This window comes from Pseudorasbora parva, chromosome 4 (genome assembly GCF_024679245.1).
Source record: "Pseudorasbora parva isolate DD20220531a chromosome 4, ASM2467924v1, whole genome shotgun sequence".
NCBI lineage: Eukaryota > Metazoa > Chordata > Actinopteri > Cypriniformes > Gobionidae > Pseudorasbora > Pseudorasbora parva.
Window position 1 is genome coordinate 51,469,047 of NC_090175.1, and position 24,011 is coordinate 51,493,057.

The following is a 24,011-nucleotide window of genomic DNA, read 5'->3' on the forward strand; positions in this document are numbered from 1 at the left end:
AAATGCAATTGATAATGAAAATAATGTCAGGGTCTATTGGTTTTAATTTAAAAAAGCTTAATTTTCCATTGCCGGTTGAAATAATCACGCCATGTTTTCTTGAGATTCACCCAACTTGTAGGCCTTTTTAATGCAAGTGTGAATGTTCATTCTTATCAATTGAAGGGCCAATTATACAACACCGGTTTCAACTAAAAATGGAAATGGTTTTATTAATTTTGCCCATTCATTTATATGATAAACCTGAAAACGCAAACTTTTGAAAACAGGATTTAAAGTGCACGTTTCTAAAAACAATACTGCTATTGTCTCCATGGTAACTACATATGTCATGCATACATATTATGTGTTCAGTCTATAGGCACGTGCTGTTTCTTTAAAAAGTGAGATCGCCTTCTACTGGCCTGAAGCATAACACAACGCTTTTAGTCATTTTCGTGGATCCACGTGAACAAGGATTATTTTGACAATGTTGTCATCTGTACGCAAATAACACGAAGGATAAACATTTAAGTTGACCATTGTTGACCTGTAAATGTATTCTTAGTCTAAAACTAAGACATAAGTAAATGCATCATTTGACTGAATAGTGGGCTATATTTGCAGTGTGGAAGTTTCACAGTAGTTCTTTCTTTCTTACCGAAGGCTCACAATATGATGCCAGCAGCTGGAGGTTCACTGGCCTGGCCGAGTGGGGGTGGGGTTTCATAACCACTGCTTTGATCATCACACATACATAAAATCATACCCCACACTGACTGCATAGACTAAACACACTGCCCTTCAACCCCAAGGTCTTCTGATCCTGCTCTGTGATTCAGTGCAGTCCTGCACCTACATATAAAGCACCAATACCTCCCACCGTCTTCATGAAGTGCCCTAGACTGTCACTACCCCTTGATCCTGCTTTAAAATTCATCACGATCAAATGTCAGCACCCACACACGCACAGAGAAATACACACATTGCCCTATATCTGCACTGACCTGTTCTCCGATTTCACATCTCATCATATCACACATATACAGGGATGGTGCAATGCTTTTCTAGCACACAGGAAATCTGACCTCACATCCCTGAATGTACAGGGCCTTAATCTAGGACAAAAAAGATCAATAATTCAAAGAAACTTAACTTAAATTAACTTACCTTAATGCAACAACAAACAGCATGAGCCATGAGGTCCGATCCACAAACAAATTACGTCACGAGATTCACAAAACGCACACTTGAGTTGGCCATGCTTGTTCACACCATTTTGTAATGACCGATGGAAATTCTGAAGCCTCACCTTGGAGCTATTTTATTCAAAATACTACTAGAAATTCTAGAATGTAGGCATAGGTCTATTAATAATACATAAGTATGGATGTGTTTGATATTAAAGGGTTAGTTTCCCCCCAAAAAATAAAAATTCTGTCATTAATTACTCACCCTCATGTTGTTCCAAACCCGTAAGACTTTCATTTATCTTCAGAACACAAATACATTTACATTTATGCATTTAGCAGATGCTTTTATCCAAAGAGACTTACAACTCAGGAGAACTGGAAGCGATCCGTCTAGAAGAGGCAAAGAAACACAAAAAGTGCCCCAAATACCAAGAATTGTATACTGCTCAGAGTAGCAAAAACCAGAAAAGGGAAAAAGAAAGGAGAAATAGAGGAGGAAAGTGTTTGTTTTTTATTTTGTTTTTTTTATGTAAGATTAAGTGCTCATGGAAGAGATGAGTTTCTACCTGTCTTTTGAATGAAGCGAGGGATTCTGTCGTGCGTATGGAGGACGGAAGATCGTTCCACCAACCAGGAACAATGAAAGAAAAAGTTCTGGAGGGGGATTTCATGACCCTCTGTGATGGTACCACAAGCCTTCGCTCATTAGCGGAGCGAAGGCTTCTGGTGGGGGTGTAGACTCGTCGGAGTGAGTCGAAGTATGCGGGTGCTGAGCTTGTGGAAGATCCATAAGCAAGAGTCAGGGCTTTGAATTTGATCCGGGCAGCGAGTGGTAGCCAATGCAGAGAGATGAATAGAGGTGTGACATGAGCCCTTTTGGGCTCATTGAATACAAGACCTGCCGCAGCGTTCTGGATCATTTGCAACGGTTTGATTGCACAAGATGGTGCAATTGCAGCGGTTTGATTGCACAAAATGACATCTGAGAAATTTAATCTACTTGAAAACTTCAGAAAATTTGGAGTACAGTTTGTTTTACGATCTCTTTATGAAGATACTCAATAACTTTAGATGATGAACAGATTGAATGCAGGTTATTATTCACATATAAACAATGATCAGCAAACATGAACAGAAGCTCAACCAAAACTGCTTGACGCACAAGAGCAAACCTCTTGAGGAAGCTCAAATGTGCCGCGTAACACGAGAATGAACCTCATTGGTTCTTGCACGTCAAGCGAATATGCTCAATTGATGTGTGAGTTGGTGAATGTTTATGTTAATAGAATACTAAATTCAATCTTTTCATCATATAAAGAGATCGTGTCTAGACTAAATTTGGACTAAAGCGTTCTATTCATATGGATTAGTTTTACCAGGGTATTCTCACAAAAATGCGTATAAATAGTACGAGTGTGCAATGTCGTGGAATGTATACGCCAAAACTCATTTTGGCGTGTCTATGGCACGCTGTTTTTCGCGTGCATATGATACGCATTTTATGGCGTATTATACATACGAACCCCCCACCCCACCACCCTAAACCTACCCAAGCGCGTCATATATACGCCATAAAGTGCGTATCATATGCACGCGAAAAACAGCGTATCATATGCACGCCAAAATGAGTTTTGGCGTATACGTTCCACGACATTGCACCCTCGTACTATTTATACGCATTTATGTGTGATCGGGTTGAGTTTTACAATCTTTTTATGAACTTCAAAGTGGTAGTTGCCTAGCTGTCAAGAGAGAAAGAAATCTCTCAGATTTTATCAAAAAGATCTTCATTTGTGTTCTGAAGATGAATGAAGGTCCTACGGGTTTGGAACGACACAAGGGTGAGTAATTAATGACAGAATTTACATTTTGAGTGAACTATGCCTAATAATGTGCCTCCATTACCGCACATGCGCAGCAGTGACAGTTTTACCTGAAGAGCTTTGCAACAAGCTTTTCTTCCAGCAACTTGTAAACTAAAAGTGCTTCATTTTAGCAGCCAATTGTTTTTAGTCTGTCTGTTGCAGACCTTAACATGATTTGAAGTAGCTAAATTTCTCATACAGTAACTCCTCATCCCATTGTTTTTTAACATTTGCCATATAGGTTTTGTAATCTATATTGGGTTTATTCTTATCTTTTATAATCTATAGAGTGTAAATAGTCTCCAAAATGTTCTTTTTCGGTTGCTATTTTACTAAAATTTCGATCTAACCTCAAAAAGATTTAAGGTAGGCAAATTTGTCATACAGCCCCTCATCTCTTTCATCATTTCATATTTTGAAAGCTGCGTGAAAGGGAACGAGGTGATGTCGGATGAAAGAGCGCCATCAATCAAACAGAAGAGTGAAGTCTCTCTCTCTCTCTCTCATGTAAAAACCCGACATGTTTGACCTTCACTTTCACTGGCTGTGTTTGCCGCACGCTGACAGCATATAATCAGTGGAGCGTTTGTGTCCTGGCAGTCGTATGAGTACAGTCAATGTTTAATTTATACCAACAGCCTGAATAGCGTTGGCACTAGTATAGCTTTGCGCCATCGCTCTCAGCTCTTACTCCCTCTCTCTTTTTTGTCAGATTGCTGTTTTCTAATGGGGTCTGACAGTCTGTATCAAGTCTGTTTAAACCTTAATTCACCCAGGCACCAAGACAAAGGGGTGAATTCTTCTCCAGCCTAATTGAATTAGTCCTTTAACTGAGAAGCTCAGTGTGATTGGAATGAAATGTAGGTCTATTTTCAAATATACCACATTTTTCAGGTGTCAACTACTTGTCCGACCAAGCACACATATGTAGAGTTTGACTATTTGGTTTCCCATTCATTCTTCGAAGCAATAAATGGCAAGAATTCATGATTATGAAGCAACAAACTCTGAGAAACTTCCCTACGCTGTGAGATTTATCTCTTGCCTCTTGGTAATACCAAAGCAAGCTCCTTTGGAAACGCTTGGATGTCGTTAGTCTGGCGCTAAGGGTGCGTTTTCAAAGCGGGAGAAGAATCTAGAAGCTTCAGCGCTCTTAATGCAGCGGGACAGCCCTTACAAACCCTATTGGCAGAGAAACAGCAGAATCATTGAGAGCTGTCAGGTATCTGGCAGGCGGCTGGCAGCGGTTACGGGACATTATTGTCACATTTGGCAGTGTTTACAAGCCTGCCAAGTTAGAAATAGAGTTCAGCGTCTCAGCTTATCTTGCTCCTCACTACAGCTTTATTATAAACAAGCCTGCCGTGGTTGAGAGGGTTTACTACGGTACTCTGCTTTAGACTCGAATTTACCGCCCTCAACGTATTCATACCTCATTCATTCGATTCACTCACACAAGAGCGTAATTCAATCATGCTGTTGCTTTACTGTCACATGATTACTGAAGGAGCCCTCTGACTATAACTGAAGCATTATATTAGTGTTTTTTTGCATGGTGTCCAATTTAACTGTAGTATATTTGTAGTCAGACCACAAATAAAACCAGAAATGGCTCCACATTACCTTGGTTAGCAACATTACTATGGTTTCTGTTTTTACTTGTTATGAAAAAGACTATTATTTGTGACCCATGCGGCAAAATGAGTCGCATTGAGCAAATTCTCAAATGAGTTATTTTTAAATGATGTCCTTCAAAATGATGTATGCTATGTTTGAATCAGACAGAAAATGACTGAGCTACCCCTGTTTGAAGTCAATAGAGTCAGCAGAGTCAATTTTGAGCAAAATCGAGTTAAAGTTTTCTAAGGGTTCCAAAACAAAATCACCTAGCAACCCAAACCGATCTCCCGGTAATTCATACATATTTTACGAGGTGGTTAAATCATACGTATTTGACAAGTTGCCCAATTCGTATGATTTGATACGAATCACCTTACCTCAAACCTCGCCCCTAAACCTACCCATCACTGCGGTTTAGACAAATTCGTGAGGTCGTACGATTTAGCCACCTCATACAAATACGCACTAACTGATCTGGGGATAGTTTTGAGCAACCATACCTTACCAATACACACACACAAACATACCAATCCTTTACACCAATTTGCCACACAAGTCAAAACCAAATATCTATAGGAAAAAAATATATATTTGTAACTTTTTTTGTCATGATACCACAATTGTTTGATTAACATTAAAGGTCCCATTCTTCACGTGTTTTCGAAGCTTTGATTATGTTTACAGTGTGCAATTTAACATGAGTTCATGTTTCGCGTGTAAAAAAACACAGTATTTTTCACACAATTTACTTATCTGTACAGCGCTGTTTCCTCTGTCCTAAAAACGGCCTGATGATTTCCTTGTTCTATGAAGTCCCTCCTTCAGAAATACGTAACGAGTTTTGATTGGGCCAGCTTTGTCCGGAAAGGTCCCGCCTCTTACCATAACGGGGAGATGCAAGCGCTGAATGCGCGCTCTTCTCCACGTGGGAGAGCAACAAGACCACGCCCCCTATTTTGTGTGTTCTTGTGGGTTAGTCAACAAACGGTTCTAGTGACGTCACGACATCCCTGCACTTCCTGCTGTAGCCCAAACCGGCCGTTCGCTGTAGGCTTTGAAAGGGAACTTCTGTTCAATAAAATATCTCGCTTGGCATTGAACTTTGAGCTTTATAATTTTACAGGTATTATTTATGCTCTAATAGCAACATTACACACTAACTCAAGTTTGAAAGATGGAATCGCGAAGAACCGGACCTTTAATGAAGCAGAGAGCCTATAACACCGACTGCATGTTCAGATAATTAAGAAGAATGGAAAGCACTCAACGATAAGAGGTGTATATATTATTCAGCAGTCTCACCTCAATTCATTGACAGTTTAGCAGCATCCCTCCACCACCCCTTCTCTGGGGATATGAAACTTTATAAAAAACTTAAACTAATTTTAGTTCAGAAATATGTTGTTCCAAAACCGAATCTCAATGATTCTGCTGTTTCTCTGCCAATAGGGTTTATAAGGGCTGTCTAATAAATAAGCCTCGGAAGAAACCAGACTCAGTCGGGGTGCCAGTTCTCCTCTGGCCTATTAACACACCGTGTATGATTATTATTCTGGCAACCTTACAGTTTATAATATTCAAAATTCCTGGATATCACACAAGAGACAGGTTCATTTAGGATGGTGCGTATGAATACTTGAAAGATCGGACTTTTAAAACCAATTATCAAAAAGTTAAAGCTTCTGAAAATTATATCACTATTGTCTTTACAATTTTTTTTTAAATAGTTTACAAACATTTTTTTTTAAATCCCCAGGGATCAGGTCTCCTTTAGGGTCCAGAGTGATCCCATTGGTTTAACTGACCGTGGTTCATTCATAAATCCAGATCTTACCTTCATGCTGTAGAAATGCAAACCAGAAGACCGATGCAAAACAGAAGAGCACAAAAGGGGCGGGGCTACATAAGGTCCCTATAGACATCTGTTTTCATGTGAAACATAAAACAGGGAACTGTGAGATAAAGTATAAAGTAAGAAATAGCATGATGAGACAATTACCATTTTGAATTTGTTTTACTTGAGGTGGAAATGTGAGGCTGAGGCTTCCATAGACACAAGTTTAGGTGATGTTTTTTGAGTCGTGAAATCAGAAAAAATACATTTTGACAGTGTGTTCGACTTGATCTCGGCTGGTTTATAAAGCTTTCCACTCTCTCTCTCTCTAAACTCTCAATAGTCCTTGAAGTCAAAGAGGGTCAGTGGCGAGCTAAATAGACATCTCATTAGACACACTAATGCATTCTTTTGTGTTGTCCTGCAAATCAAAAAGCCCCGAAATATTTCCAATTATTGGAAATGTGTCAAGCTGACCTGTTGTAATTAACACTTAATCATCATGGCTGGATTCAGAAAAAAGCTCCTCATTACTCATCACCTGTCTCCAGAGATCCAGACCCGCCGCTTCTGCTCATGAGAGACACACTTCACACAGAGCTTTTTATTCAAATCAGCCTCCATTTGACTAAACCAAATATGCATTACTAGCTATCACCCAGCGGTGCTTTTATCATGGTGTCACGATTTTAAATTCCACAAACTTCTCTTTACCTGCAAAGAATTGTGTTGTGGTTCATCATTATTGGCACTGGCTAAGACGAATAAAACACACTAAAAGCCAATCAGAAAACTCTAGCAACCACCCAGAGCCCCCATCAGCAAATACAAATGCAACAACAAAACAATACATCCAACAAAATCTACAAACCCCTCAGAACACCCTAGATTGTTGCATGATGTTTCGCATGGGCTAAATCATTCATATTCACAATAAAATTATTACAATAATAATTTATAATAATATAGCTCATACAACTGCACATGTAACATTTTAACTGTATATTTTATAACTGTATACCTAAAATGCACCTTTACAAAATGTAAAAGCATTCATTTGTCCGTTGTCCCACTAGAGGAAGTGCTGTTTTTTTTCCTGTCTTCTGCTCCTCTCTTTCTCTCGGGCCATGCATAATGCAAGACAGTCTTTCCATTCCACTTCCTCCTGCCATGCCTGTAAAAATAGACCCATGGAGGTCCACACCGTTCCTGCTTCATTATTTTATCATGCATACTCCTGTACTCCACACCGCAACCGATCGCATCAGAGCTATACGTCAACTTCACGACAGATGTGTTTTGTAAATGTGTGATGATAAGGTGTCTGGTGAGCCGTGGCTGCTAAATTGTCACGTGGAGAAATTGATGTCCGTCTGTTTCCACGGTTCGCATTTAGTGGGTATTTTCCAGAGAAACATTTATCCATGTCAAGATAAATCTCGTGATTGAATAGATAGCATGCAACATCTATTTGGGAAGGAGTGACAAGGAATATTCAAGATTCAAGGCTTTTACCGTCACCGCTATGAAAAGTGATATCGGCAAGGAGACCGATTCAAGATCTTTTCTTGGTGCTGGAGCACCACATTAAAAGCGATAATTCTCCCAAAAATCAAAAAATGTACTCGCCCTTATGTGTTTCCAAGTCCTGTACAAGAATCTTTCGTCTGTTGATCACAAAAGAATATATTTTAAAAGAATGTTGCTAAGACGGTATCAATTGACTTCCATGGTAGGAAAAAGAAATTACCAAATCTACCAACATTGTCCAAAATATCTTCTTTTGTGTTCAACATTCATACAGGACCAACATAAGGGTGAGTGAATGATGATAACATTTTCATTTTTGGGTGAACTCTCCCTTTAAACAAACATAGTCTTAACCTCAACCACAAGCATGAACTACTTTTAAAACTGAAAGATGTTCAGAATGTTACTGGCCTTAATGTAAACCATAACTAAGCCTAATCCTACAATCTGACTGGTTAATAAAATGCTGTTCTTAGACCAACAATGTTGTTGATACAATATCATGTTCCTCTCAGCAAAAGCACAGTCACTGCTTTACATACTTCAAGATGCTTCAAAAATGGCATTACCATTGTACACGTCAAAGCATGTTATTCCCTTACACGAAGTACCGCGGTACATTGATGTGTCAGACGTTAATACTGTGCTACTTTGAACTGTGGCATGGTACTAAAATACATTTTTAAACCATGTAGGCTTAGCCTAGAAATCTAGACGCACCCTAGCGGCAGCAAATTTAATCTGCCCACAAGTGTCGTCTAACAACTCTCAATACCCTTCTGAGCTGTATTCCCCTAACTCTTGCCGAGCCAATCACATCGTGTATAGAGTCGGTGGGCGGGGTCATAATGACAACGGCCGAGTTGCGTTTGTGTGCTTCTAGTAAACACAAAAACTGGCGAACGGCGGCGGTCTTTCGAATCAGCTTTGACAGCGACTCTGGAAGACTTGGAGTTAAGCTTTTCTCTGAGAAAAGAACGAAGAACGGCACTGAAGTCATTCTTAAAAAGGGAAGATGTGTTCTGAGTTTTGCCGACCGGATACGGTGAATGTTTAATCTATCAAGGAGCTCTGTTTCACCTTCGTTGCTCTGGTTGGTGTAGCGCTATCCTATCGTGTGCAGAGGGAGTTTGAAAGACAACCGTTTATCCCACCCCTCAGATTGAGCCCTGTCTATGGTGAGTTTCCAGACCAAACATTGTGTCTGGCTTGTCAGGCTAATGTAGGCTGGCTACATGTCCGAAATACCATGGCCCTTCTTAGTACTTTTTTGTAATGTAGTTATACCTGGTTATCACATTTAACACTTGTACTACAAGTATCAAATACCATACAGTAGTATATGATACTTACATCCACACAATGTAAGGCCCTTACTTTTTACAGAAATAAAACTGTATGCATCTTGTGGAACGACGTTCCCGGAGCTTTTCTCTATTCGGTAATGACGTTGCGTGCACGTTAGCATGCCATGTGCATGCAATTTCCCGCAAAATCCATCCTGACAGCTATGAATATAAATCATTACCGTAACACTTGGGGAACACATATTCACTATTAACTACGACTTTTGCCTCAATAAACTCCTAATTTACTGCTTTAATAGTTAGTAAGGTAGTTTTTGTAGCATTTAAGTTTAGGTATTGGGTAGGATTAAGGGATGTAGAATAAGGTCATGCAGAATAAGGCATTATAAGTACTAATAAACAGCCAATATACTAGTAATATGCATGCTAATAAGCAACTAGTTAATAGTTAATAACTGAACCTTAAAATAAAGTGTTACCATCATTATTATAGGTTTGCACAAAAGGTAAACACAAAAGTTTGTAATGTGTTCTTTGTACTTCCTCAATACAATGGTTAAGTTATAGGTCTACAGTCCTTGTCCAGAGTATTACCATGCAATTATCACCACACTACCAGTTTTTTTAACAAGTATACCACTAACAAGGCCGTTCTGTGGAGTAAACATTCATATGACTTTATTGACCAAAGTATAACATTATATTTAAAATATAGCTTAGTATGACTTATTTGCAAGGCATCCGACCATTAACATATACCATGGCACCTTCTGGTCTTTAAATGCACAAGAACATCTAGTTTGACTTTACCCACCATATGCAGAGACATGTCTCTGACAACATTTTGATCTGTAGGTGAACAATTTGAGGTTTTCTGAGGCTGATCTTTAAAATATTACATTCAACCGTTTTCAATATCTTGATTTTCAATGTCTTGATTTCTCATTTCCTCAACCCAGGGGAAGATAGCCTACCATACGCACATTCGCGTGACCAACATGATTCGCAGGGAATCTTCCAAAGGCACTGAGCTTCTTTACTCCCTCAAGGTCAATAACTCAATATGTCCGTGTGTCTGTGCATGTGCATCTGTACGAGCGCATTTGTGAGATATTGAAGTGCACGGAATGACAAGTCAAAAAAAATTGTCTATTATTGTGAACCTGTGCTCACGCATGCATCAGTGCCAATGATTGCATTTACCATAGTATTTTGTCCAAAGAAGAAAAAAAGAGTAACCTTCCTGATTTATTATTATATATCGGATGAGTTTATCACATCCCATGAGATCCTACACACCAGCTGTTACAGCAGGGTCACCCCCACTCACTTTACACACACACACACACACACACACACACACACACACACACACACACACACACACACACACACACACACACACACACACACGTTTATTGGGGACTTTCCAGACATAATTATTTTTATTTTTATACTGTACAAACTGCATATTCCACCCCATTACACTAACAACCCTACCCCTAAACCTACCCATCAGAGAGAACTTTCTGCATTTTTACATATTCAAAAATCACTTGGTATGATTTATAAGCTGCAAAAAAAAATGTCCCCACATGTACAAGGATTTTGGATATTGCCATTTTTGTGGAGACATTTTGTCCCTGTAATGTAGGGTTTAGCAGGCAACTAACACACACACACACACACGCACTGCATGGTCCATGTCACACTAAAAGCACAAGGGTTTATGGGTAGTGTCAGCAAAGCACTACTGAACAGATAAAACAGCTGAAATAGGTTTCTAAGGGACCCTGAAAATACTGCCTCATTGAACAGAGGCGGTGGGCCCAGAGTTCACACAACCGGCAATCAAGGCCTGTGTGATTGTACGGCGGGAACGTTTCTAGCGCCCGCATCAACACACTCTTTCATGCAGCAAAGACGCGCATCTCTCCCAGTTGTGGATGTGTGCGCTTTACAGTGGAAGGTGCTAATTAGCATCTATTTTCATTTTTCTAATTGACTGCCATATTGTCAGACTGACTGAAATCTGACATTATTGTTCATCTCTTGTGCAGTGTATTATAACGCGGTTCTGAGCGCTCTCAGATTCAGAGGTTGATACACATTTCAGATTGGATGGACAGTTGACAGACTCTAATGTTGTTTTGGTAGGAGACCTTCCGAAAGTAAAGCGTAAGTGTGGTCTGCCATCTGCTGTTCACAAATGGACATGCATGCATCATGTTGATATCATGTTAAAAGATATCTGAAACAATTAGTTTCATGCTGCATTTCCTTTTACATGCTTTTTGATTTCATATGAATATTTTAGCATGGCTGCTGTATGTGTTAAATCCCAGTTGCCTTTTTGCAAAACAAAAAAGCTCTAAAAAAAAAAAGGAAACAAGTTATAACTATTTGTCATAAATCATAATGCAGATGCAAGTACCACATTTGGTTCATTTAATATTTAAAAGGTCTCTCTCTCTCTCTCTCTCTCTCTCTCTCTCTCTCTCTGGTGCATGCTGGGAGTTTGTGGAGGTGCTGAGCGCGTGTTGAGAGCGTGGTTGAGTGTTCTTCGGTGTTTCCTTTCTGCTTTATGCACTTATTTATATTTCTCCCTTCGCTGTGTTTTAAATCTACCAGTATAGGAAGGAAAGTTGTTTGGTGTGTGTGCGTTGTGTAGTCGCCGGGATGGCGACTGCCCACGCGCAGGGAACATCCCCTCTGTCACTCCGGAATGGCTTCAGGTTTGTGCCTGACGCTGGGGTGACAGTGGAGGATTTACTCCTAGTTATCGGTCAGAAAATTGGTTTTGGAAACATTATCTCGGCGTCACGCATGAATAAAGCGATAGTCGTGTTTTTGAAAACTGAAGCACTCGTTAGTGAACTAACGGTAAGCGGAATATGGGTGAAGGAAACTTTTGTTCCGGTAACCCCGCTATCTGCCCCAGCGACTAAAGTAATAGTTTCGAATGCTCCCCCATTCATATCTAATGAAGCTATCGTGAAGGAGTTACTGAGATTTGGTAAGATAGCAAGTCCTATAAAAGCAGTCCCACTTGGATGTAAGGACGCCGCACTAAAGCACGTTTTGTCTTTCAAACGACATGTTTATATGTTTCTCAGTTCGCCGGAGAAGACCTTGGAAGTTTCTTTCCGTGTTTCTCACGGAGAGAATTCTTTCATGGTCTACGCGAGTACGATGAGTTTGAAGTGTTATGAATGTGGAGATTTGGGCCATAAGCGATTAATGTGTCCACATAGATCAGAACAGCGCCCTTCTACATCTCGTGATGATGGAAATGATGTGACGGTAGTTAATCAAGAAATGCTACCGGTTAATAACAAAGAAAAGGAGAGAACCGAAGAGCAGGATAAAGAAGCTAAAGAGGGAGAAGACGAGCAACAGGAGGAGGTGAGTGAGCTGGATGAAAATGCTAGCTGTGTGGAGAAACCTGGATGTGTTAATTTACCTGAAAAAGAAGTGAGGGAGGATGATGATGATCAGAGTGACGCTGATGATGATGATGTTGTACAGAAAGGTGTTTATGAGGAAGATATGGCTGATGAGACTGAAAGTCTATCACAGTATACTGATGATGGAATGAGGGATGATGTTGTAGAGGATTTATATCCCCTTCAGCAGATTAATTCATTTCTGGATAAGACAAAAGGAAAGGCAGGTGTTGAAATAAGAGATTATTTCCCTGATGCTGACAAGTTTATTGCCTCAGTTATGTGGGCTAGTAAAAAAAGCAGCTATGATGAACTTTCACAACAGAAAAGATTTCGTCTTAAAAAGTATTTAACTGTTGTTAGATCAGGAAAAAGGATGGGAAAAGCGAAGGGAAAATCTAAATAATTGTAATGGCTGAAAGTTTCTGTTTCTATCTGATCTGTTATCTCCTTCTCTCTAATTTTCTTATGGAGATTTTAAGGGTTGGTTCTCTCAATATCAATGGGATGAGGGATCGGAGAAAGAATGAGGTTTTATCCGAAATCATTAATCTGAAAGAACTGAGTGTTACATTCTTGCAAGAAACTCATAGCAGTTTGAGTAATGAAGTTGACTGGGGTTTGTGGTGGAGGGGAGAGTATGTTCTCAGTCACGGGACCAATTTAAGTGCTGGTGTGGCTATCCTCTTTTCTCCTACTATAAATGCTAAGGTGCTATTAAAAAATGAAATAGAGCCAGGAAGGCTTTTAACTGTTAAAGCTGAAATTGGTAATTTTAAATTCTTGTTCGTAAATATTTATGCTCCAAATGTTGGAGCAGAAAGGAGTTTACTTTTCAAAAAGTTTGAACAAATAGTTAGTGAAGAAAATGAAGATGTGTATATTGTTGTGGGAGGGGACTGGAATTGCACTCTTGATTTTACTCTTGACAGAAATGGGGAGGAAACTCATGCATCTTCAGCATCTACTTTAGCTGGTTTTATAGAAAATTTGAATCTCTTTGATGTATGGAGGGAACACAATCCTTCTATAAAACAATATACATGGGTAAAGGTCTGTAATGATAGGATTTCTGCTGCTCGTTTGGATCGATTTTATATATCTTGTAATTTGAAAAATAGAGTTGTTAGTACAGAAATTATTCCTAACATACTTTCTGATCATAAACTCATTAGGGTTGGTTTTACACTGTCTAAAAGTACACAGAAAAGCTGTTACTGGCACTTTAACACCAAACTTTTAAAAGATAAAGAGTTTTGTGAAACTTTTAAGCTGTTTTGGGAAGCATGGCAAGCAGAAAAACACCTTTTTGGAAGTATTATACAGTGGTGGGAAGTTGGAAAAGTGCACATAAGGGATTTCTGTCAGAAATTTTCTGCTTATTCATCTGAAGTTTTAAAAAATACTTTAAAGTGGCTTGAAAAAGAGATTGTGGATATTGAAATGGAAATGACTGTCAATGATGATGCTAATTTAAAAGAACGCTGGACTGAAAAGAAAAATCATTTAAGTTTAATACTGAATGAACGGGTTAAAGGAGCTCTCATAAGAAGCCGTTATTTAACCCTGAAGGACATGGATGCTCCTACGACTTTCTTTTTTAATTTAGAGCGCAAAGTGGGCCAGAAGAATTTGATGCTTTCATTAAAGGACAATAATGGACATGTTACTTCAGAACCACGGAAAATGCGAAAGATTGCTGTTGAGTTTTACTCCAATTTGTACGCTGCTGAAACATCTGATGAACATTGCAGAAGAGAGCTGCTAAAAGACTTACCGGTGCTATCTGAGGATAATAAAGTGTTCTTAGAGACTGACATCTCCTTTGAGGAGGTCTCTCTGGCTGTAAAGGGTCTCTCTTCAGACAAGAGCCCTGGCCTGGATGGACTACCGGCCGAGTTTTATAAATCATTTTGGACAATAATTGGAGATGATTATTTTGAAGTCCTTCAGGAATGTTTCAGTGAAGGTGTTCTTCCAACTAGCTGTCAACGAGCTGTATTATCTTTGCTCCCGAAAAAAGGAGACTTAACACTTTTAAAGAATTGGAGACCTGTGGCAATTTTGTGTACAGAGTATAAAATCTATTCAAAGGTTCTTGCAAATAGATTAAATAAGGTGTTGTATGAAGTAGTACACAAGGATCAGTCATATTGTGTTAAAAATAGGTCAATCATGGATAATCTTCATTTAATCAGGGATGTTGTTGATTATGCTTATTTTAAAGATGTTAGTATGGGCCTGGTGTCTCTGGATCAAGAAAAGGCCTTTGACAGGGTTGATCATGTTTTTCTGTTTGAAACTCTAAATGCTTTTGGGTTTGGGGAAAAATGTATTTCAAGGATTGGACTTTTATATGCCGAAGCGACATGTATGATCAAAATGGGTGGTGCTTTGAGTATTCCTATTAAAGTTAAAAGAGGAATCAGACAAGGTTGTCCAATCTCGGGCCAATTATACAGCATTGTAATTGAACCCTTGTTATGTAAAATGAGAAGAGAGTTAAAGGGCCTGCAGCTCAATGCCCTAAACTGTTCTGTTAAACTCTCGGCCTATGCTGATGACGTCACTGTTATAATCAGAGATCAAAGTGATATTCAAGTGCTTAAACAGGCATTAGAGTTGTATGGAAGAGCCTCATCAGCAGTAGTTAATTGGGGAAAGAGCGATGCTTTATGGTGTGGTAGTGTTTCCAAAGGTCCTAACCTTCCTGGTGGTTTACAGTGGGGAAGTGCAGGGTTTAATTATTTAGGAGTGTTCTTGGGGACAGAGGAGTTTAAGAAAAAAAATTGGGAAGGCCTCTTGGAGAAAGTGTGTGCAAAGTTGTCTCGATGGAAATGGTTGCTACCCCAGTTGTCATATAGGGGGAGGGTCCTAATATGCAACAACTTGGTTGCTTCTTCACTCTGGCATAGAATGACAATACTTGAACCTCCTGAGGATCTAGTGCGAGGAATACAAAAGCGACTAGTGGATTTTTTCTGGTCGGGACAGCACTGGCTGAAGGCGGCGGTACTGTATCTACCTAGACAAGAAGGAGGCCAGGGACTGGTGGACATCAGAGCAAGACTCCGGACTTTCAGAATGCAGACGGCGCAAAGACTGCTCTATGGAGTGGATGTGAGCTGGGCTGAAGTGGCCTGTGCCCTCCTAAGAAGAGCTGGAAACATGGAGCTGGACCGCCATTTGTTTTTGATGGACTTTGACAAACTGAATTTAAGTGGGCTGAGTGTCTTTTACAGATCAATTTTAAAGTCATGGACAATTTTTAGTTTTTCACGGAGTGCGGCTAACACAGAAAAATTATGGCTGAAAGAGGAACCACTTTTTTTCAATTCTGAACTGGAATCAAATGTTTTCAAATCAGATACTTTCAGAAAAGCCATGTGGGCTGCAAATATGACAAAAATTGGACATTTAAAAGATAAAAAAAGTTGGATAAGCCCTGAAAATTTTGCTTCAAAACTTGGAATAAAATCAGTCAGGATGGCACAAAATATGTTGACTCAGATTCTAGAGTCTCTGCCTCAGGATTTTCGACAGGCAATGGAGACTGTTGATGAAGAGGCTGATAACTCTGACTTTCCAGAATTGTTTTTTACAGCAAAGACTGGTACATGCAAGAAAAAGAAGGTTGTATATTGTCATTTAAAGATACCTTTTTTGGCCGCCTTTGGCGATGCGAACAAGAGAGACATTTACACTATGTGTGTGAAAGTGTGGCATCTTAACACACTGCAGAGTGTCAGCGAGTCCAATTGGCGGGAGGTTCTAGGGCCAGGTGAATCCCCTAAAGGGACGCTGGAGGTCCCTGTATAAGCTACCCATTGAGAAAAGGTCTGGTGACCTTCAGTGGAGAGTAGTGCACGGGAGTATAGCTACAACAGACACAGAGCACACCTTGATCCAGAGGTTGGGGTGGGTTGTCATTTTGTAGTGAGGAGGAGAACGTGTTTCATTTGTTCCTCAAGTGTGAAAGGCTTCAATCCTTGTTTTGTATCTTAGAAGAGTGGGCTCAAAATTTAGGAGAAGTTTTTACTCCAGTACTTTTTATTTATGGACCTAAGTATATTAAAAGTAGGAGGGAAGAACATGTTCTGTTAAACTTTTCTTTTTGGTCAGGCAAAATTGGCGATATGGCTATCAAGAAAACATCGCATGAGTGATGCTGGGTCAACTGATGTTGTGTCTGTTTTAAAGGGATTATTAAAATCTCGTATTAAAATTGAGTTTACATATTACAAATTGGTGAATGATATGGAGATGTTTAAAGGTAAATGGGCTGTAAATCATTGTATTGTGATGTTGATGTTGATGACTGTTTACTGTTTAATTTTTAATTTAAAAAAAAAAAAAAAAAAAAAAAAGCATGTAAAAATGTAATGTAAGTAGGCACAAATGCCTTTGTTTGATGGGATGTTTGTTGTTATTTATTTAATAAGGCTCTTATGTATTTATTGATTGATTAAAGAAGACCCAAAAAGTCAAAAAAGTCTCTCTCTCTCTCTCTCTCTCTCTCTCTCTCTCTCTCTCTCTCTCTCTCTCTCTCTCTCTCTCTCTCTCTCTCTCTCTCTCTCTCTCTCTCTCTCTCTCTCTCTCTCTCTCTCTCTCTCTCTCTCTCTCTCTCTCTCTCTCTCTCTCTCTCTCCTCTCTCTCTCTCCCCCAAACATAAATAAAATGCATTGGATAAGGCATTACATTTTGATATGAATTATTGCATTTTACTGAAAACTGTAATGTATATGCAATCAAAAACTTAAATGCAAAGAAGGAAAACAGGAATAGCCCACTGGAATATGAAATGAAGACTCAAAGTCATTTTCCGTGAGACAAACAGCTTTATACAATCATCTTTGCTGAAACAAAAACAAACAAAAGAAAGAGAAGAACCCATGTGGAGCTCTGAAAGCTGTTATCCAATCAGGAGTCACACATTTCAGAGCACGTGAACGGTGCAGAATTGAAGTTGTACAGAAAGTCAAAAGCAGCAGCAGCTTTCTTGTAATGAACCCCAGCAGAAAGCCAGCCGGAGTCTGATCTCAGTCTAAAGCCTCTGGTCTTTAGAAAGGCAGGGGATATTTAGGGAGTGTTCACACTTGGCAGAATTGAGTCGATTAAAACATACGTTGGTGCGATTAAGTGTAAAAGCTGCCTTCTGCATCTTGGTCACATTTTCAGGGGCTTTCAGTTCACTTTAGTTCAGTTCACTTTGGTGCAGTTCGACTGAAATTCAAACGCAACACGGACCAAACACATGCGACCCTAAGCAGGACAGAATGCTCAAGGATACCCGTTTTTTTCTCATCATATGATCATAGTTCAGTACAGGCATTTGAACAGTGCCTCCTTGCAGCAGATCTTTGTCTCCTAGAGGAATTCCTGGCACCGTTTTGCCTCCTTAAGTTCTTTCATCTGTTAAAAATTCCACTATGACACGCATACAACGTGCTCATTAAACCCATCGCACAGCATTTGGATGTTCACACGATATAGGGTACATCACAAAAGCTGTTTAATAGTCCTTATGACTTTATCATTACCTTTAGTTTTGTACCTTCAAGTTCCACGTTAAAATGACAGCGTGAACGGCAAGCGAACAAGGACTAATTTAGTTTTTTGCTTCGGATCGAAACAAACCAAGAGAACCGAACTGCAAGTGTGAACACACCCTTATAAGGAAAAGTTCGCCAAAAAAATGGAGATTCATTTACTCACCCTCAAGTCTTAAAAGGAGAGTTCTCCCAAAAATGAAAATTATCCCTTAATTTACACACCAACAAGCTAGGTGTACATGACATCTGGCTCTTCCAAGATTTATAATGGGAGTGGATGGTACCTTAGATTTTGGAGCCTAAAAAGGGCATCCATCCATCATAAAAGTAATCCATACGGATCAAGGGGGACCTACTGTAAGTGTGAGGTCGTCTAATCTCACCGAAGTTTACGCTACTCCTGCATCCTACGTCATGCGTCAGGTCAGAGGTCACTCTTCTGCCGGAAATAGACTCACTTAGGAATCCAGTCACTATAGTTTATAAAGATATAAATATGGATATTTTGCTTCAGAAGGCCTTTATTAACCCCCTGGAGCTGTATGGATTACTTTTACAATGAATGAATGTACTTTTGGCTCCAAAATCTAAGGTACCATTCACTCTCACTATAAAGCTGGGAAGAGCCAGGGTATTTTTTAATATAACCGCCAATTGTGTTTGGCTGAAAGAAGAAAGTCATGTACTCTTAGGATGGCTTGAGGGTGAGTAAATTATGAGATCATTTTCATTTTGGGGTGAACTAACCCTTTAATCCACATGATGTTCTTTCTTTCAAGAAACGCTGGACTTTAATCCATTCCCAGGCTTCATTAACGTTCACTGTATGGAGAATAGCAGCTGGACTATCTGCAAAATCACTTTTCCGCAAAAGAAAGTCATACAGGTTTGGAAAGACGTGAGGGTGAATAAAAGACAGAAATGGCTAAACTCTTCCATTAAATCGTCTGATAAACCTGACATATTAGACACACTGAATTCACATCAGCAATGCATATTCATCTTTGAACAACAACAAAAAGCATAACTGTGGACATATTTTATAGCTCTTTTATATTTAGGTTTTAAACAGCCAGTGTAAAACAGCATTGTGAAAAAAACTATCTAAAAAGTGACATTAGGAGGAAGATTTGAGGGATTAAAAAGATATGCCTTTTAATATTTTTTTTAATACATTTTCTCTCTTGTTTTAATCAAATAAAACATGGACAAAAGAGGGATTGGGACAGTCTACGGCAGCCCTAAACCTTTGGTACATTCAGCACAAATATCAGCACGGCACTGCAAAAGCCTTAATACAAAAAACAAAGATCTATCTGGTTTGTATTAATGACCTAGCCAGCCAAAATAGAATCAACAAAGAGGATATGCTTGTCTTTTTCTTCTGTTGCTGTTCCAAAATTTTGATGGACCTCATAAAGCCCCATGGCAGTTTCAACTACACCAGTTTTCACTGGAAGCAATTTCTTACACAAAATTCAGGTTACAAAACATTCAGAACTAGAGTACAATCCAGCGTTCCTCAGCCACGGCAGTGTTTCATAAAAGGCTGGGTTGAGTTAACGCAAACGGAAAGGTCTGGAATGTATTGATATGGTTTTTGTGGGCTTGACAGTCCTTCAAATCAAACAAAAAACACTGTCGGACTCGAGAGAAGAGAGTATAAAAATTTAAATGAAAGGGGAAAAAACATTCAAGAAAGCTGCGTTCAACATTCATGTCACACTAAAGCTATATGAGGATATGGAAGTAATAATAAAGGCATGAAATAAGCCATTTTTGAAGTTTTTTCTTTCATAATGCAAATTGGGCCAGTTTTAATTTCATGTTGACTTCTTCATATGTGACTGTTCTCTTCTAATTCTGAGGACAACAGAAAGGCCAGGGTTGGACTAGAAGGTCATGGAAAACATCTTCTATCGTTCATTTTTTATCATTTCCTCATAGTGGTCACATTCATGATGATGTAGTGCGTCTGACAGTGCACTTTAGTGTAACATGCCCTTTGAAAACGTCACGTGTGAGAGTATATGCACAAAAAAATTCATTCAAAAGTGTCACAAATCTGACAGAATACACTTTCAAAGCAAACATATGAGATGAACTCGTGTATAAATATGATAAAAAGAAGCGGGAGAACACATGCAGCAGTCATGTGTCGCGTGTGATAGTGCTTGAGGCGATCTGAGATGTCTGAAAAAGCTCACAACACAATATTTGTTCATTCACGCTGCATTTTGATGCTCCGTAAAAAAGTCTTTTTACAGATAAAAAGAGTGAGAATATCAAAGTCCTTTGGGTTTTTTTGTTCCTCATTTTAATCAGTTAGGTAATAACTCAGCTTTGCATTTCAGCTGGTCACGTCCTCCTTCTCGAAGCATCCAGAGCCAACCAATGTGGCATCAGACGAAACAAAACAAAAAATCACGTTTGCGTCTGAGAAACATTCAGAGAACATGTGATTGATTGTTTTCTGTTCTGCTCAATCCAGAGGAAGTATGTTTAAGTGATACGGTGTACAAAATATATGTCTAAGTGCTTCTGGTGTCTGTTTAAATGGTTACTTCCTTTGCTCTTCTAGAAGTGTTGAGGAAATACATTTGATCAGCTCAAAGTGCAAAGGGCAACATTCACTCCAAACCAAAAGTGCTGGTCTCCTCCACTGCCGTCAGCATCTTCTCATACAGCATGGAGAAGGAGGGATACGGGGGGAGATCCAGACGATTGAAACATGTGTGAGCCCTACAAGAACAAATACAATTTCAGAACAAATACATTTTCTGACCATCCATACAATTTTTAAGTGTATTATGAATTGCCATATTGTGCCATCTTGTGGATCGCATTAAGCAATGACATCCCAGGCAAAAACAAAACGATTTATTTGGAACAAATATGCCATTAATGGACTTCATCCATTAAACATTGCCTTTCTGTGTAGACTGTTAGGAATTGTAAACTAAACAATTCTAAACCAAATTTTTCCTTTGATTTGGCAATTTATGCACAATGGACTTAAATGATTTACATCAAAATTTGGTTTCATGAATGGTGACGCTTAATAAATGGTAAATTTGTGTTTCTTATATAACATTGGACACATCAGGCTTTTATTTATACATTGATCAAAGGTCACAGTAAAGACTTGTGCCAACTGTTTTCAACATTGATAATATTAAGAAAATGTTTCTTGGGCAGCAAATCTGCCGATTAGAATGATTTCTGAAGGGTCATGTGACACTGAAGACTGGAGTAATTGATCACAGAAATATATTACATTTTAAAATATAATTCAGTTATTTTAAATTGTAAAAATATTTTGGCAGCGGCTATTTACACCAGTCCCTAACTTTATTGCCACCTTTAGAAATTTTCTTAATTTTTTATTAAAAATAAACACCTTTCTGATGTGATTTGTGATGAGAAAAGAGAGAAGAGCAAGCTTTGCAAAAGGTGGATTTGAGGTCGTGTTGATTGCGACAAAACAGTGATCTATTAGCCATACGCTTTACTGATTACGCCACTGAGGACGAATCATGGGCGTTTTTTGTTTAATCTTGTTTGGCACAGCCAGGCATTGTTAGGCGGCGCTAGTGCGAATAGCACTTGCCAACAAGGCACGCTATTTGCACTCGGTGTGAATAGACACTCCATAATATTTTACAATATTACTGTTTTTACTGTATTTTTGATCAAATAAATGCAGCCTTGGTGAATACAAGAGATTTCTTTCAACAACAACAACAAAAAAATATATATATAAAAAATTCGAACTGACCCCCGAACCATATTAGATTATATTGTTATTATACATTATACATATATTTATATATTCCATGCGTTTTATATATATATATATATATATATATATATATATATATATATATATGTATGTATATGTATATGTATATGTATATGTATATATATATGTATATGTATATACAGTCTTGTTCAAAATAATAGCAGTACAATGTGACTAACCAGAATAATCAAGGTTTTTAGTATATTTTTTTATTGCTACGTGGCAAACAAGTAACCAGTAGGTTCAGTAGATTCTCAGAAAACAAATGAGACCCAGCATTCATGATATGCACGCTCTTAAGGCTGTGCAATTGGGCAATTAGTTGAATTAGTTGAAAGGGGTGTGTTCAAAAAAATAGCAGTGTGGCATTCAATCACTGAGGTCATCAATTTTGTGAAGAAACAGGTGTGAATCAGGTGGACCCTATTTAAGGATGAAGCCAACACTTGTTGAACATGCATTTGAAAGCTGAGGAAAATGGGTCGTTCAAGACATTGTTCAGAAGAACAGCGTACTTTGATTAAAAAGTTGATTAGAGAGGGGAAAACCTATAAAGAGGTGCAAAAAATGATAGGCTGTTCAGCTAAAATGATCTCCAATGCCTTAAAATGGAGAGCAAAACCAGAGAGACGTGGAAGAAAACGGAAGACAACCATCAAAATGGATAGAAGAATAACCAGAATAGCAAAGGCTCAGCCAATGATCACCTCCAGGATGATCAAAGACAGTCTGGAGTTACCTGTAAGTACTGTGACAGTTAGAAGACGTCTGTGTGAAGCTAATCTATTTTCAAGAATCCCCCGCAAAGTCCCTCTGTTAAAAAAAAGGCATGTGCAGAAGAGGTTACAATTTGCCAAAGAACACATCAACTGGCCTAAAGAGAAATGGAGGAACATTTTGTGGACTGATGAGAGTAAAATTGTTCTTTTTGGGTCCAAGGGCCACAGGCAGTTTGTGAGACGACCCCCAAACTCTGAATTCAAGCCACAGTACACAGTGAAGACAGTGAAGCATGGAGGTGCAAGCATCATGATATGGGCATGTTTCTCCTACTATGGTGTTGGGCCTATTTATCGCATACCAGGGATCATGGATCAGTTTGCATATGTTAAAATACTTGAAGAGGTCATGTTGCCCTATGCTGAAGAGGACATGCCCTTGAAACGGTTGTTTCAACAAGACAATGACCCAAAACACACTAGTAAACGGGCAAAGTCTTAGTTCCAAACCAACAAAATTAATGTTATGGTGTGGCCAGCCCAATCTCCAGACCTTAATCCAATTGAGAACTTGTGGGGTGATATAAAAAATGCTGTTTCTGAAGCAAAACCAAGAAATGTGAATGAATTGTGGAATGTTGTTAAAGAATCATGGAGTGGAATAACAGCTGAGAGGTGCCACAAGTTGGTTGACTCCATGCCACACAGATGTCAAGCAGTTTTAAAAAACTGTGGTCATACAACTAAATATTAGTTTAGTGATTCACAGGATTGCTAAATCCCAGGAAAAAAAAAGTTTGTACAAAATAGTTTTGAGTTTGTACAGTCAAAGGTAGACACTGCTATTTTTTTGAACACACCCCTTTCAACTAATTGCCCAATTGCACAGCCTTAAGAGCGTGACTATCATGAATGCTGGGTCTTGTTTGTTTTCTGACAATCTACTGAACCTACTGGTAACTTGTTTGCCACGTAGCAATAAAAAATATACTAAAAACCTTGATTATTCTGGTTAGTCACATTGTACTGCTATTATTTTGAACAAGACTGTATGTATATATATATATATATTCTATTTTTTCTTATATGTTTATACATTTTTCCTTTAAAAAAGTATATATTTATAATTTTTTATATTATTTGATATTATTTTTTATTTGGTTA

At 38.7% G+C, this 24,011-nt stretch overlaps 1 protein-coding gene across 1 annotated transcript in view; it reads right to left on the minus strand.

Moving 5' to 3' along the window:
* Positions 1–17,598: 17,598 nt before the first annotated feature.
* hecw2b (HECT, C2 and WW domain containing E3 ubiquitin protein ligase 2b) overlaps positions 17,599–24,011 on the minus strand; it is a 67,653-nt gene continuing 61,240 nt past the window's right edge. The window contains exon 30 of the mRNA XM_067442188.1: positions 17,599–21,068. Coding sequence (XP_067298289.1) covers positions 20,957–21,068 — 112 coding nt within the window. The 3' untranslated portion in view covers positions 17,599–20,956. The remainder of the gene's footprint in view (positions 21,069–24,011) is intronic.